Below are 17,638 nucleotides of genomic sequence, written 5' to 3' on the forward strand. Positions count from 1 at the left end.
GGGGGTGTATATTACACTGTGCATACCTTACAATATGACCCGTTCCTGGAGGGACAAAATGCTCTCTACAGTACCTGGACTTCCCACTTAATATATGATTGGCGTCACCTGTGTTGAACTATTTACTTGATAAGAAAGGTATTTCAACACAGGTGATTGCCATCATAAATTAAAAGGAAAGTCCAGGTAGAGAGCATTTTGTCCCTCCTGGAATGGGTCATGTTGGGAGGTATGGATTGTGTATATTACATTTAAACCAATGGTGTATATTACATTTTTAATTTTTAAACTAATAGTTTACTAAAGCCTGGGTATTGTTTATAGAACCATCTAATTAAAATAAAACATACAATGTTCTTGTAGTGGAACAAAGACAACTTAAACAACCTTAAACTACACACAGAAAAAATAAAATGTAAAATGTTTCTTGTGACATGCAAGAATAGCAGCAGCCTCTGTACTAAAGTACTTATACACTGGGACAGGACTCAAGAGGGGGTGTGTGTGTGTGTGTGTGTGTGTGTGTGTGTGTGTGTGTGTGTGTGTGTGTGTGTGTCTAAACCCTCATTAGATAACGGTTTACACAGAATCCAGACACCCAGGTGGGGAGGAGGAGAAGCTGGGATCCCTGGGTCACCCTCCTATCTTTCTTCTGGTCAGAAAGCTCCATCGGTAGCTCATATTTCCTGATACTCCTGTGTCTCTGCCTGCACTGTATACTGTCCTGCTGCATTTTGGCTGCCTGTTCTACTGCTGCATAAGAGGGAAATCTACTCATGTCAGTGTGCTCTGGCCAGGGGCCCCCCTGACAACGGGTGGCCCGGGTACAGTATGCCCTACATCCCCCCCTTAATCTGGCTATGAGAGCGTGGCAAGGCAGCATTCTCTACTTGCCTCCCAGTCTGCAGACAGACAGTGATTGGCTGTCAGCATGCTGACTGGTGGATGGCTGGAGCTATCCACTAATTAGAGTGCAGACAGCCATTCACTTTATGGAAGCATGTAGAGAGAAAGCATAGGACTGCAAGAGGGGCATGTTATGATTTTACTTTAATTAGTTCCAATTAATGGGTGTGTGCATTTCTTTGCCCAGGGCCTATAACGCTGTTAAGACGGCCCTGGGGAGTTTGCTAGAATCTTCATGGAGTCATGTACTATATATCAACATTATTTTTAGAGCATTTCTCTAACATTCAGGGAGAGACAGCAAGTATGGGGAGAGTTAACTCTCACAGGGGCTGATGTACTAAGCTTAGGAGAGTGATAAACTAGAGAGAGATAAACTACCAATCAGGCAGCTCTTAGCTTTCATCTTTCAAACACAGCGTGTAAAATGGCAGTTAGGATTAGCTGGTACTTTATCTCTCACCAGTTTATCACTCTCTAAGGCTTAGTACATTACTCCCTGAGGTACAGAGCCCCAAATTGGTAATTTATGGTGCAACTGAAATCTGTAAATCTGTATTACCGAGAAAAGTGTCGATAAAGCTTTTTAGTTAGTTTAACAATTAGTCCCCTTAATCTTTATGAAGTTTTCCATTACTGTTGTACAAAGAAAAGTGACCTACAGATTAGATTAGTTTAGGAGCTGTAACACTTCCTGTCCGTTTATAAATCTTTATATTATTATTACATTATACTTTAAAAATTAAATACAATCACTTTATTTCATGTTGCTGCAATCTAGACAGCATACAAAGGGTTACTACATAGGGTGTGGCGTTAAAACCAACATCTCTATCCCACAACCCACTTTGATCTCATGGAGTGTGTGTGGAGATCAAATTCACATTAATCAACTGTTTGTTTTAATCACTTAAGCAAAACTGTCCGAAAACAAATCCAAGGTCAAATATTAGTGAATGAAGAAATACAGTCACCATTTTTATGCTAAATGTTTCATCCATATTTAATCATCGGGAGAATGTCTAGTATGAGTTTTAAAGAAATAACAGGCAGAGACATTTTTAGAATCTTATGTTTCGTTTGCGGTTTAGTGTTTGTGTCTGTGGTTTACCGGCTTCTGTGTAGGAGCAGCTGACGTGTTCTCTACAGGACTAAAGTGGGATAAGGACATTTAGTTAAGTGTTTAGCATCGTATTATTTAAGAAAATAATACGAAGTTCGTTATTACACCAGATGCAGTCAATTAGATTAATGAAAAGCACTTCTATCTAGACTAATTCAACATTATAAAAAAACAAATATAAGTCAAAATAGTCCTCTCACAGCTGCAATATGCAATTGCAAATAGTTGTTTTTTTCATCCAGACTTTAAGGAAAAACCTACGACAGAAACTGGATGTCACCGGAAGTTTCTGAAGTAATTGAGACGGTGGTTTAAATAAATCAATAGCGAGGGGGGGCTCTTTTTACACATGAATCTATCGGGAGGGAGTGGATCAGCTGGTTGTCTGGCTCAAAATGATAATGGAAAATTTGAGTTGAAGTATCCACTAATACAGTAAATAAAGTATATTTACAATACTAGCAAGCAAAGTCTATTAAATATGCTGAATTTAGCTTGATTACAATATCAGCTAAAGTGATATGCAGACTCCCACTACTACTACAGATCGGTGATTATTGCTGGGACTATGGGCAGCTGCCTGGGCACCAGGACTTTAACAGGCCCCGCACAAATCACATTTGATCCCTTCCTCTATCACCCGGCTTGTACTAAGCAGTCTACTGGTCAATGGGGGTCATTCTGAGTTGATTGCTAGCTGCCGTTGTTCACAGCGCAGCAATCAGGCTAAAAATCTGCATTTCTGCGCATGTGTATGCACCGCAATGCGCACGCGTGATGTACGGGTACAAAGCCCGTTGTGGTTGTGCACAGGTTCTAGCGAAGTTCTCAGTCGCACTGGCGGCCGCAAGAAGATTGACAGGAAGGGGGCGTTTCTGGGTGTCAACTGACCGTTTTCATGGATGGTTTGTAAAAATGCAGGCGTGTCTGAAAAAACGCAGGCGTGGCTGGGTGTTCTCTGGGCTGGTGTATGACGTCAAATCCGGATACGATTAGGCTGAAGTGATCGCAAGCGCTGAGTAGGTTCAGAGCTACTCAGAAACTGCACAAACTGTTTTTGCAGAGCTCGGCTGCACATGCGTTCACACTTCTGCTAAGCTAAAATACACTCCCCAGTGGGCGGCGGCATAGCGTTTGCACGGCTGCTAAAACTAGCTAGCGAGCTATCAACTTGGAATGACCCCCAATATGCAGCAGTGCTAACAAATATACTATCACCGCTTATCTCAGAGAGAGAAAACCTATCTCCGCAATTTACCAATAAATGTCTACCTGGGCAACTAAGTTATGCTCAGCTCCCTGTTGATATCGTAGCGACAAAAGGTCTTTGGGAACATCTGCGTATGCAAGCCCTTTCTAGCATGAAAGATTATTGTCATTTAAAAAAAAATAATGTTACTATATGTAGGAATAAAATGCTTTATTTAAATACTAAAGCATGCTTGCCCCTACAGATCATCCCCTGTTATCTATAGCGATAAGAGAATTGCTCTGATTCTTGTACCACCATGGTGAGTCTTCTAAAATAAACTGTACATCCAACGTTTCACGTCTCATACCCCTTTCACATGCTCAAATAACCCGGTATCGACACGGTATATTGCTGGGTCGATGCGGGTCGCTGTGCGGTGTGAAAGAGTCAGTCCCGAATTCCCGGGTTGCTTGACCCAGTAATTCTACCAGGAAATAAAGAAGGGTTATTCCCGGGCTATTACCGGATCAGGTGCAGTGTGATTGGGTTTCCCGGGTCGATGCGACCCAGTACCCGTTCACAGCATAGGGAGAGGCGGCGCAGAGATGATCTCCTCTCCTGGCGCCGTCTTTGCACCTGCCCCTGATGATGCAGCGGTCCCTGCCCCCGATGGCAGCCCGGCCCGGCAATATGCCGAGTCGGAAAGCCAGTTCTCAGGGTCCAATGCCAGGTTGCACCCGGGAAGGACCTGCTTCCAATTCCCGGGTGCAACCCGGCATTAGCAATCTGAAAGCGGTATAAAGGGGGTTTGACACCTCCCAAATCAAGTGATTTGGATGGATTGGGAATGTGATCTAATTTGTCCCATTTTTCTGTTTGGTAGCATTGGCAGTTATTTAGTGTGACACATAGTTGCCAACCTTTTAGGACCCACTGTAGCAGAGTCATGGAGGGAAAAACCATATCCAAGGTGTGAGAGGACAGTGGGGACCCTGTGATTGCGTCATTGTCTCAACCCTTCACTGTTATAATTTGTGATCATGGTTCCAGCCTTAAAGTGCTGCATATTGCTACTTGTAACAGTGGAGAGTGTAGCCACAATAACGCAATTCATATCAAACCCTCAGGCCACCCTCTGTTCGGTAAGTACTGTAGTCATCTAGCTGGAGGCTGGCCCCCTCTTTTGGGACAGGTACAGTCTTTCTGGGGTTCCAGAAAAGCTCTAATTGTGGGACTGGTTCCTTTTGGTACTTGCAAGACTAGAGATGCATATATATTTCATTATTTCAGACTGACGGAATGCAAAGACTCCAGGTCACAGAGTAAATACCCCTATTTCCGAATGTTAACCACAGTGTCACTGCCATACAGTATTTATAGATGATGCTCCTGTGAACACAGAGATATCCTGTCTGAGAATCACGCATTGCAAATAAGATTCTCTGCTCAGTTCTGTGTCTTTAAGGAACCAATAATCATATGATTGTATGTTAGAGAAATTGTAACATTAGCTAAGACTGGTTATTCTAGAGGACTGCGTGTGCGCTCTTCAGTGATCCCTGTGGAACCAGCACTACCTGTGAGAGCTATAATTATAAGTAGGTACACTAAGAAGACCATTATGCTCACATCAGAGACAATGATTGTTTTGTTGTCCTTAAACATTTCTTTGTAAACATTAAGAATCCATATGTCTTCTGCAAAGTCTTGCATAACAAAGCAGCCTCGGTCCAGTGCTGTGCTACCTTTTCACTGCTGAAAATAAAGACTATTGACATTTTAGAAGCAAATCTGACTCTTTACCTCCTGAGGGGCCTATTAGGATTCCATCCTTAACATGTTTTTATCTCAATACACAGACCACTGGGTGCATCATCATTTTTCACATATTTAATTAGCTTTTTCTGCCCATGCATGGCTTCAGAGCAGAGCTAATCATTGGAATGTACTAGGCAGGGTGGCTGCCGGTCTTTGGTGTTTTGTGAACCTTAGTGAGGGTTTGTATGAAGCATTAAGCACAGTATGGAGGCTCGTCAATGAGACCATAATTCCTTGCAGTCTGACATCCATCACAGTCCTTGGTCCTGAAGCTTCCCACAGGCCCATTGTAACTATGACGAGCCTTCTGTAACAATGGCAAGGCTAACGCTATGGATCACTTGCATAAAATAAGTAATAGGAACAGAATGAACAGGTATGCCCGCAGCAATCCCAGCCTTCTCCTCCTCGTTTACACAGTAGCTTATTATTACAAGATGTCTGACTTTGGACAGAGTACTGTTCACTTGCTTGCCCTTTGGTGGATTTCATAATGAATTCACAATTAAGATCCTTTGTACAGAGATCACATGAATATTTTACATGGCATACATACATAAGTCTGTTGTGTCTGTATTCAATATGTCTTTTGTGCTGTTAATAATACAAGATATAATCTTGCTCCTTGCTCACTGTCTCTCCAATGTGTCACCCCTGTCTGCCTGCCCCTGTCCTTTAGCATGACCCTCTTCCATCATTTGCTTTTCCTTCCCTGACATACAATATATTGTGCCATCATCTCCTCCCCACTGCCTACAATGGCACCAAACCTTTGTGTTCTGATGTCCTGCTGCATATATGGGGACCATGATTGCAGAGGCAGTAATGTTTGGAAACCATCTCCTTGTCTTGCAGTGTTCTGTACTGTATGTCACTTTATGTTCTTTTTTTATACTGTTTATGCACTTTGTAAGACGTTGTGGCGCCATATAAAGAATAATAATAATGACAATAATAATAATAATCTTATAACTGTGTATGTATGCTGACTTTTAGTTTATGGATGATCCCAATTGTTTTTTTTCGTTTGCTGGCAGTCACTGTACTGATTGGTAGGAAGAGGGTGTACAGGTACAAGAAATTCAGGATAAATATCCAAGCTTCTTTATCTCTATACAGACAAGACTGTACTTCTTAGTCTTATCAAACTTTGTATTCTGTTTAGAATGCCTGTGTATAATACTACACACACACACACACACACACACACACACACACACACACACACACCAAGTGTTACTGGCAAATGTTCTGGGTATCAGTTCACATGGCCGCTAAAACTATTTGTACTCTATGCTCCAATGAAAATGCTTGAAAATCCACATTCACTGGTTCCATTTCATCCAGGCACTCAGCATGTTATAACAAAAACCCAAAAAGTATCGCTGAGGCTGTTTAGACACTACCTGTGGTGGTATGAGTTATACTGTCTGTGGTGGTTAAGAGTTAAATTGCCTGTGGGGGTAAGAGTTATACTTCCCGTGGTGGTTGAGAGTTATATTGTTTGTTGTGGTAAGAGTTATATTGCCTATGGTGGTAAGAGTTATATTGCCTGTGGTGGTAAGAGTTATACTTTTCGTGGTGGTAAGAGTTATACTGTCCGTGGTGGTAAGAGTTATACTGCCTGTGGTTGTAAGAGTTATACTACCAGCGGTGGTAAGAGTTATACTACCCACGGTGGTAAGGGTTATACTGCTTGTGGTTGTAAGAGTTATACTGTTCGTGGTGGTAAGAGTTATACTGTCCGTGGTGGTAAGAGTTAAACCATCCATGGTGGTAAGGGTTATATTGCCTGCGATGGTAAAAGTTATACTGTCTGTGGTGATAAGAGTTATATTGTCTGTGGTGGTAAGAGTTATACTGCCGGTGGTGGTAAGAGTTACATTGCCCGTGGTGGTAATGGTTATGCCGTCCATGGGGGTAAGAGTTATATCATCCGTGGTGGTAAGAGTTATATCATCTGTGGTGGTAAGAGTTATACTGTCTGTGGTGCTAAGAGTTATACTGTCTGTGGTGGTAAGAGTTATACTGCCTGTGGTGGTAAGAGTTATACTGTCTGTGGTGGTAAGAGTTACACTGTCCGTGGTGGTCAGGGTTATACTGCCTGTGGTGGTAAGATTTCTACTGCCTGTGGTAGTAAGAGTTATACTGTCCATGGTGGTATGAGTTATACTACCCGAGGTGGTAAGAGTTATACTGCCTGCGGTGGTAAGAATTATACTGCCTGTGGTGGTAAGAGTTATACTGTCCGAGGTGGTAAGAGTTATACTGTCCATGGTGGTAAGAGTTAAACTGTCCGTGGTGGTAAGGGTTATATTGCCTGTGGTGATAAGAGCTATAATGTCTGTGGTGGTAAGAGTTACACTGTCCGTGGTGGTAAGAGTTATACAGTCCATAGTGGTAAGCATTATACTGCCTGTGATGGTATGAGTTATGTTGCTTGTGGTGGTAAGAGTTATACTACCTGTAGTGGTAAGAGTTGTACTGTCCGTGGTGGTAAGAGTTATATTGCCCATGGTGGTAAGGGTTATACCATCCATGGTGGTAAGAGTTACATTGTCCGTGGTGGTAAGAGTTACATTGTCCGTGGTGGTAAGAGCTATAGTGCCTGTGGTGGTAAAAGTTATACTGCCTGTGGTGGTATGAATTATATTGCCCGTGGTGGTAAGAGTTATACGGTCCATGGGGGTAAGAGTTATATCATCCGTAGTGGTAAGAGTTACAGTATATCATTTGTGGTGGTAAGAGTTATACTGTCTGTAGTTATACTGTCTGTGGTGGTAAGAGTTATACTGTCCGTGGTGGTAAGAGTAATACTGTCCATAGTGGTAAGAGGTATACTGCCTGTGGTGGTAGGAGTTATATTGCCTGTGGTGGTAAGAGTTACATTGTCTGTGGTGGTAAAAGTTAAATTACCACTTTGTGGTTATGGTTACATGCATGAGTTAGCTTGCCAACTTGTGAATGCTCAATGAAATTGAAAGCTCGGACCAGGCATGGCAATAATGAGTTGTAACACCAAAAAGATGCCCTAACTTTTGATCTTTGATTGCTAATCCTGCTAATCATTCTCTTAGTGATTCTCTGTTCTCAAGAAGTAAATCCATGAATATATTACAAGATGTGTCAGATTGAAAAGATTGGGACCTCTTTTGCTGGGTGTGACTTTAAAGATGGAACAAAATTAACTCATACAGTACCTCCAACTGTCACAATTTGTGGTTAGTTATTAATGATGACCTTTCAATGCTGCTCACAGCATTGGTATATACCAGTGACGTGCGGTGGGATGAGGCAGAGCCTTTCCTGTCATACTAACGTTTGTACCAGAGTTGTGACTATATAAAGTATATGAAAAATACAAAGAATATGTTAGTAGTATATTATTTGTATTATTCTAATGATTTTTATAGCCAAAACTCTGGAGTAAAAAGTCTATGGCAGGTGAGGCAGTGCCTCACCTGTCGACCTTTTCCACACATCTCTGATCAAAACTCACCAAATTTCCAGGAGTTTATACTGCTGCACCTGTGTATAATGACCAGATGTACGCTTTGGCTCATATATTGTGTGTAAATCTGGCTCTGGTAAAAGCCAGTGCCTCCTCAACGATTTACCTCACCGCACGTCCCTGGTATATACAGTATGTACATCTTTGAAAGGGTGTTTTAATGGTAGGGTAAGGGGGCTTGTTTGAAAAGTCTTGAAGCGCTGGGCATACTCTCAATTTGATGTTGTCATGCCTCCGTGTAAAATGACACTGCCCCTTTCTCTCGCTTTTGTGTATATTTTTTTACTGATTTATTTGTACATCATTGTGAGTAGTGTCCTAAAATTCTACAATGCCATTATGTGACTATTGCTTGTTTTTGTTTTTGTATTTATTTTTTTGTATTATAAATGCTTGAGTTAAGCTTAGGTGTTGAGCTTTAATTAAAAATTGTTGCCTATGAAGTGTTATATGAACCTTTGGATTATTGTGCTAGCCTAAAATGCATGACTACTTAAGGAAAGAGGTGAACAAGTTTTATACAACTATACCCCCCTCCCCCTCAAACTTTACTCTGGTCATTCTTATGTTTATACTGTATTGTTGTCTGAATAATTATTATGGGGACACTGGCAGGCAAAGGTGAGATGTTGTCCTTCTCAGTTTTCTACTGCCTTCTTGGGTGTCCCTCACCTCTGTGTTCCTCATATGGGTGTCCCTCATCTCTGGCTCCAGTCACATTACCGACTCCAACACATCACATTAGTGGACTGTTGTGTTGAAAGAGTGTACATGTAACAGTGAGTATGGCTGTACCTGCTATCTATCTATCAACCAACCAACCAACCAACCAACCAACCAACCAACCAACCAACCAACCAACAAACCAACCAAGCAGTAGTGATGGTTAAGTAAATGGGCTGTTCATACTTTGAGTCATCCACTTGTGTGTGCCTATATAACTGCTATGTTCAGTTATATTGGCAAAGTCCCCTATTATGTATATCATCTTTTGTTTTGCACTTCTCTTTAAGTTACATTCAAAACGGTATACACTGTACACAAATCCTCCTGACATTGTAAAGCAGATAAAGGTGACTGGACACAGATTTCATGTGAAGCAGTTAAACAAGTAAAATGGTACCAGGTATTTTTTTCCTGACACATGGAATATTTCTTCATGTGAAGATAGAATTGGAATCAGATGGATGTGAGCATGATGCCCCTGTATTTTCCTTAGAAGATTTCCTTATAAATCATTTATTTTTATCACGAGGAATACTGCTGAGAAAATGAAATAAAAATTGTTATCACACCAAGCAAAGAGGCTGCTTGAGAATGTGCCCTGTTTTAGAAGCAGATGGTCCTGCTGTTTATTAAGTACTTTTTTTTTGTTGCTTGTAGGAGTTTTCTGTGTGTGTTTTTAGCAGAATCGGGAGTTAACGTTACATATCCTAATATCTTAAAAATATTTGTTACAATGTTAGTTAGTGTAATTAGTTCACTTTGCCTAATTGTAATGAGTTTGTATTATTATTATTATTATTATTATTATTATGAAACAGGATCTTTGTAGTAATGTATTAGTCATTTATAAGATATTTTAAAGTACATCCAATATTTCTTGACTGTGTAGGCTCAGGCAGGCATTCTGTGGGCTAAGCCAATTTTTATAACAATAATCCTGTTCCGGGAGATGTGAGGGCGAGGCACGAAATTATGTGATCAGGGATTGATGATACCATCATAAATCCTGGCTTGGCTCTGAACTCAAACGGAATGTGGCCAAATTATGATGAGACTAGGGCTGGATCATTATGCGGTATAACCTCATCTCCAAGGGTGTATGAAGAGTCCCCAGGGGCGTACCTAGTGTTCTGAAGCTGCTCATCCCCAGGGGTGTATCAAGTGTTCTGAAGCTCCTCATCTCCTGGGTGTACCAAGTGTTCTGAAGCTCCTCATGCCCTGGGTGTACCAAGTGTTCTGAAACTCCTCATCCCCGGCGGTGTATCAAGTGTTTTGAAGCTCCTTATCCCCAGGGATCAAGTGTACTAAGTGTTCTAAAGCTCCTCATCCCCAGGGGTGTACCAAGTGTACTGAAGCTCTTCATCCCCTGGGCGTACCAAGTGTTCTAAAGCTCCTCATCCCCTGGGTGTACCAAGTGTTCTGAAACTCCTCATCCCTAGCGGTGTATCAAGTGTTTTGAAGATCCTCATCCCCTGGATGTACCAAATGTTCTGAAACGTCTCATCCCCAGCGGTGTACCAAGTGTTTTGAAGCTCCTCATCCCCAGGGGTCAAGTGTACCAAGTGTTCTAAAGCTCCTCATCCCCAGGGGTGTACCAAGTGTTCTGAAGTTCACATTCCCAGGGGTGTACCAAGTGTTCTGAAGCTCCTCCTCCCTAGGGGTGTACCAAGTCTTCTGAAGCTCCTCATCCCCAGCGGTGGACCAGGTGTTCTGAAGCTCCACATCCCCTGGGGTGTACCAAGTGTACTGAAGCTTCTCATCCCTTGGGGTGTACCAAGTGATCTGAAGCTCCTCATCCCTAGACTGTGTACAGATAGGACTAATGTGAAAAATGCCAAAGAGAGCAAATACTTTTTGTAGCCACTGTAAAGCATTTGCCGAGTGAGGGGAAAAATAGGTATAAGTCACACCTAAAAAAATTGTATGGGACAAATTCAATTGACTGTGAGATTTTTGCTGCAAAACTTAACAAGGCTATTGCACCCAATTTCGGATTGCACGCTCCCGATTCTTGCACTATCCATTTGCAGAAAATTGGGCGCGATAATTTTTCTGCAAAAACCCATGGTACAAAACTATGGTATACCCATGGTTTCAAAAAGAATGGGGAAATCAGCCTGTACCCCAAAAACACAGGCAAATCAGTATTGAAAACCATTATAGACATATTTTACTGCCCAAAATAAAAATATTTGGTGCTTTAAAAAGCTTTGAAATGGCTGATTTTTTTCATTTTTAAGAACAGCTAAAAAAAAATTATAGAAAGCATTTTTTTAAAGCAAAAGTAATTTTTATGGGTTCTTAATAATTGAATAAGTTGATTTTTGTCTTTTTTACAAAATTTGCTAAAAAAAACACCTGTAATTTTACATGCAACATTAAAAACACCTGTCATGTCCATACAGCACCACATATATCTGTCCCACGTCTTTTAACCCATTATTCTGTAGAATTTCATCCCAATTATCCCATTTCATTATTACCCTAATTAGGCTAATTAAAAACTTTTAAATGCCTAATTAATTACTATGAAAAGGGGTCTGGCTACGCAGACTGGACAAAGCAGTAGTGGCTCAGACCCCAGGTTTATGCACGTACAAGTCTGCAGCCGTCAGCAGATATACCCCCAAAAAATGGGCAAGCCACATCTGCGTTTTCCTAACCACTCCCCGAAAACTCACCATTAACACCTCCCAATGGATCACAGTGGCATCTTCGTGCATGTGCATTGCGCACTATGCTGATAATCGCTCCATTGCGTGATAATCGGACATTGCGAAGAAACATGAATTAGACCCAATATTTATTTCCTGAAAACGGCATTCATAATCACTCACTTTATGTTTAGGTGTAAAGGAAGTACAATGTCACCTGTTTTCTTAGTGATACACATAGGGGGGAATTCAAATGTTTGAAAAGTCAGTTGGATGTCTGCTTTTTCCTATCTAATAGACAGGAAAAAACAGACACCCAACCGACTTTTCAAACATTTGAATTCCCCCCATAAAGTGCTCATACAGTCACAATATACTGTGGGCTAGATACATCATCGCTTAGAAAGTAATAAAATGGAGAGTGAAAAAGTACCAGCCAATCAGCTCCTAACTGCCATGTCACAGGCTGTGTTTGAAAAATGGCAGTTAGGAGCTAATTGGCTGGTACTTTTTCACTCTCCATTTTATCACTTTCCAAGCGATGATGCATCTGGCCCTGTGTCTTGCCAGAAGTTCTAAATTATTTTACATTTAGTTTCCACTGCTGACTGTCAGTATTTTTATTCAGTATCCAGTAATATACTATTTGGAGGGGGTGAGTAGGTTGCTCTATGCAATTCAATCTGGGACTCCGTTTGCTGTATTATTGCAATGCATCAGCATTTTGATCGCGTCAACCGTGGATTATTTTCACCATTGCCCATTCGCCTGTTTGTAGACTCCAGCAATGTGTTTAGTGACACTACATACAAACAACAAGCTTTTATCTGTAATCTCCTGTGTGAAGAAATTATTATGGTTTTTTATAACCACTAACTTAACTAGTGGCATTTATTATGTGGCAATTAAACACACAGCTTTGTCTGTAAACTGACTGGGGAGAATCTAAATAATGATCAAATTAGATTTATTAACTTTATTTTGCTGCCAGAGGCGGAATATGCTGATAATTCAATATGGATATTTGATATTCATTCTTCAAGGAGATACATATACAGTAATAAGACTAGCCTAAAGCATAATGCAATATATTGTTGTGCTTATTTCTTTCTTGCAAATTAGCAGAATACACATTTATTTAAAGATACATTGCAGTTTCAAAACTACAAAGTGCAGCGATCAGTCACTGTAGTAATCTGCCTTTTCGGTTCGGGCTGAGGGCTTGCTTTGTGCATATTAAGCCCCAGAATGCTTTATCTTGTCATTATTTACCATTTTTACCTTCTATTTCAGTTGATCTCTGATTTTTTTTTGTTCTCTGTGGCTAAAAGGCAATTGTTTGTTTGATTTAAAGAAGTGCTTTGTAAAGGGATACATTCCACACACACAAACATGTCTTGTCAGGGGTAGCAGACAAAATGGCGTATCTCTCCTAGGACTCCCACCATAACTAGGCCTCAGTTGTCCAGCTGCTGATAACTGTTAAAGAATGTGCTAGTACAGTAGTTGGTTGTCAACTGAATAGTTCAGTTCTGGATGACACCTGATTGGATGGCTGTGACACCTATTCCAACAGGCCACGTACTGCCTGACTTTAATTATTCAGTTGCCAAATTCTGAATAGTCCTATGCACACTCTATAGCTTTACAGATCCTTGTTTCGAGTACATAGGGGGAGATGTACTGTATCAAACCTTCTAAAGAAGAGAGGTGGAAAATTGCCCAAAGCAGCCTATAGTCATTTAATCTAACATTTAATCTAGTACAATCTATGAAATGATAGCTAGAAGTCGATGGGTTGCTATTGGGAACTTCACCTGTCCTCTTTAGAAGGTTTGTTACATCCCTCCCTTAATTCTGTGGTTACTCAAAGTGGCGTTAACATTGAGTTCTTACAGGGGAGGGTTCTCCACTAAATTACTACCAAGAGAACTGAATACTAAACAAGTGGCTCTCCCAGGTTTATGCTCCTTTGTACAAGTGGCATCAAAAGTCTTCCTAATACGTACTGCGTACTCCATAGCCCAATAATTTGTTTATTAAATGTACTGTACATGAAGACTTTTTATCTCCTCTGTGATGGGGGAGGGATCTGGCACTTCACGTCATTAGGCCCCACCCACTCATTGTGTAATAGTGCAAATCATGGATCTATGAAGAAGGGCGATGGCCCAAAATGTTGCAATTCTCAAAGAATCACATTAAATTGGCCCAGCCCTTTCTGCATGGAAATCCGATCTGTGACATTAAACTACCCAACTCACGCATTTCACTAGGAGGTGTGCGGAATGCAGTGGGTTCACCTACTCTTTAGGGGTTTCCTGGATGTCCCAAGAGAGTAGGTAAATTAGATCGTACTAATACATGCAGTCATAATGATGTCTAGGCCAAGCTGCGACATTGTCATTTGGCACTCAGAATGTCGTCTATAGATGGCAATCAAATGAATTAATTCTAAAATGCTATAATGGTGTTATGGGCTAATAGCTCTTCTGCACTTTATTGCATTGTGTGCATCATATAGTGACAAGAAAGACTTGTTTTGTGTAATGTTTATTTCAGCATACTTACTCAGTCTAGGTTGGTGTATCACTTGTTTTAAACTGGGATTAACAGCCGTTTTGGTTCTCTTACAGCAAACAACATTTGTTTCTACGGAGAATGCTCTTACTACTGTTCAACAGAACATGCCCTGTGCGGAAAGCCAGATCAGATAGAAGGCTCCCTGGCAGCCTTCCTCCCAGACTTGTCTCTCGCTAAGAGGAAAACATGGAGGAATCCGTGGAGGCGCTCCTACCACAAACGCAAAAAAGCAGAGTAAGAGCATCTTAATTAAATGATTATAAAAAAGCGAGGTATATTCAGTACATACATGTGCCTCAGGGGTGTATTAACAGAAATCTTGTAAGAGGTTTTGTCTCTCTTTCTACAGTATAAGTTTCATTTCTGTAGCATGTAGGTTTGTGGCAACATTTGTTACAGAATTCTGTGTTCTGCTAAGGGGACTCTCATTGGTGTAACCATAAGCCAAAAATATTTCTGCAGATTTCTCTGCATGAGTCAGTCATTCTTCAGCTGTTATTGGCCTCGAGTCTGAATTTACAAATGTGCCTTGTGTTATTAAATAAACATCTGTATATTGTATACTGCAGTGTTTTACTATTATAATGTGCTTGCAGCACGTCTTTTCCAGCATAGCAACATGGCCATAACTAGGTGTGTGCGGAGTGTGCTCTGCACATAGCAATGCAGAGTAGGGGACTCTGTTGGCAGCACATGTCAATTATGAATGATCTAATTACTTTCACTAGCAGCTTCCTCCCTTTTTGAAGCCCAGCATCTCCTGACCGCCCCTGTCTCCTACCCCCACCGCTTTTGTCGCTAATACCTGTACAGCATTCATGGACTTGACTTGATAGCTCTTTGTGGTTCAGTCACACTGTCCTTTATTACATTTCGGGATGCTGATGTGCCTGGGATTCAAACTTGTTCCCTATGACATTGCAGTCGGACACTGTATACATTGAGCTATCTGCCCTTGCATGCAAAGTTAGAGAATTCCAAGCTGGAAAGTTTTAACTATTTGAAGCTTACCTTGTACTATGTGAAGGGGTGATCAGCGTTGTGGCTGGACAGAGCTATGTAGTGTGTGGCTGCAAAGAATTGGATGTGTGGCTGCACACTGCATGGATCTGCTTGATTATGGTGTTGGTTATTTTGTTTACAGGGTACAGGTAGCTTCTTATAGTTAGAAATCTCATAGCTTTTATGCAGGATCAAATGGCTTGGTGGGTGATGTGTTTGGCTGGGATGCAGCAGGTTGTGGATTTGAGTCCCAAGTGTGGCAGTATATTGAAATGTATTATTTAATGAAGGGTACTGTGGCTGAATGGCGGCAAAGTCTCGGGTTGGATGCATGAATGTGGTATAAAGAGGATTTGTGTCCATTTAACTGCAGTGTTCTAGAAATGTGTGTTTATACATATTATGTGGGAAGGGGCATCATATCATGGCTTTCTCTGGGATCAATCTTGTCATGCCCATTCCCCGCAAGGCATGCGCCTTATGTTCCTATTGGAAAAATATGGGGGGGAGGGGGGGAGGGCGCAATTCTCTTTCTGGCACAGGGCACCAAAAATCCTAGTTATGGCTCTGCATAGCAGTGAAGGCATATAGCCGCATTTCTCTATGACACTTCCATTTGAGGGATGTACTCACATGTGGGGGATGCAGTGATCCTGGCAGTCAAAATCTCGACACTGGAATCCCGATGCTGAGAATGCAGACGGATCCCTGTTTTGAATATGAGGGTTTGGGTAAGGGTTAGGCAGTAGGGTGTGGGTTAGGCTGTGTGGGGGGATGGTTAGGGTTAGGCTGTGTGGGAGACAGTTAAGGTTAGGTGCAGGAGATGACAGGGTGAGGCTGTGTGGGGGACAGTTAAGGTTAGGTGCAGGAGATGACGGTTAGGGTGAGGCTGTGTGGGGGACAGTTAGGGTTAGGTGTAGGAGATGACAGTTAGGGTGAGGCTGTGTGGGGGGACAGGGTTAGGTGCAGGAGATGACGGTTAGGGTTAGGCTGTGTGGAGAACAGTTAGGGTTAGGTGCAGGAGATGAATGTTAGGGTTAGGCTGTGTGAGGGACAGTCAACGGGGCAAGTATGCGGGTACGCTCGGGTACGGAGTACCCTTAAGAATTTGGCAGCGGCTACGCAGTACCACCTGCCACACACTTTGCCATAACCACAATTATAATGTGCCACAAAGCAACAAGATCATGGTGCTTGGCAGCATGACGGCTCCTCCCACTTTGTCAGGGTTACTGGGAGCGCGACAGTGGCTTTATTTTCCTGTTATAATGGAGACATTACTATATATTGTTATTAAATCGGGGGCATTACTATATATTTCTAGAGTTAGGTGTAGGAGAGGATGGTTAGGGTTAGGCTGTGTCAGGGGACAGTTAGGGTTAGGTGCAGTAGATGATGGTTAGGGTTAGGCTGTGTCAGGGGACAGTTAGGGTTAGGTGCAGTAGATGATGGTTAAGGTTAGGCTGTGTCAGGGGACAGTTAGGGTTAGGTGCAGTAGATGATGGTTAAGGTTAGGCTGTGTCAGGGGACAGTTAGGGTTAGGTGCAGTAGATGATGGTTAAGGTTAGGCTGTGTGGGGGACAGTTAGGGTTAGGTGCAGTAGATGATGGTTAGGGTTAGGCTGTGTCGGGGGACAGTTAGGGTTAGGTGCAGTAGATGATGGTTAAGGTTAGGCTGTGTGGGGGACGGTTAGGGTTAGGTGCAGTAGATGATGGTTAAGGTTAGGCTGTGTGGGGGACAGTAAGGGTTAGGTGCAGTAGATGATGGTTAAGGTTAGGCTGTGTCAGGGGACAGTTAGGGTTAGGTGCAGTAGATGATGGTTAAGGTTAGGCTGTGTGGGGGACAGTTAGGGTTAGGTGCAGTAGATGATGGTTAGGGTTAGGCTGTGTCGGGGGACAGTTAGGGTTAGGTGCAGTAGATGATGGTTAAGGTTAGGCTGTGTCAGGGGACAGTTAGGGTTAGGTGCAGTAGATGATGGTTAAGGTTAGGCTGTGTCGGGGGACAGTTAGGGTTAGGTGCAGTAGATGATGGTTAGGGTTAGGCTGTGTCGGGGGACAGTTAGGGTTAGGTGCAGTAGATGATGGTTAAGGTTAGGCTGTGTCAGGGGACAGTTAGGGTTAGGT

General features: G+C 42.0%; 1 protein-coding gene across 1 annotated transcript in view; it reads left to right on the plus strand.

The window, feature by feature from the left end:
• FAM20C (FAM20C golgi associated secretory pathway kinase) overlaps positions 1–17,638 on the plus strand; it is a 229,447-nt gene that overhangs the window by 174,685 nt on the left and 37,124 nt on the right. The window contains exon 6 of the mRNA XM_063934510.1: positions 14,567–14,747. Coding sequence (XP_063790580.1) covers positions 14,567–14,747 — 181 coding nt within the window. The remainder of the gene's footprint in view (positions 1–14,566; positions 14,748–17,638) is intronic.

The sequence above is a fragment of the Pseudophryne corroboree genome, chromosome 7 (assembly GCF_028390025.1).
Source record: "Pseudophryne corroboree isolate aPseCor3 chromosome 7, aPseCor3.hap2, whole genome shotgun sequence".
Taxonomy (NCBI): Eukaryota; Metazoa; Chordata; class Amphibia; order Anura; family Myobatrachidae; genus Pseudophryne; species Pseudophryne corroboree.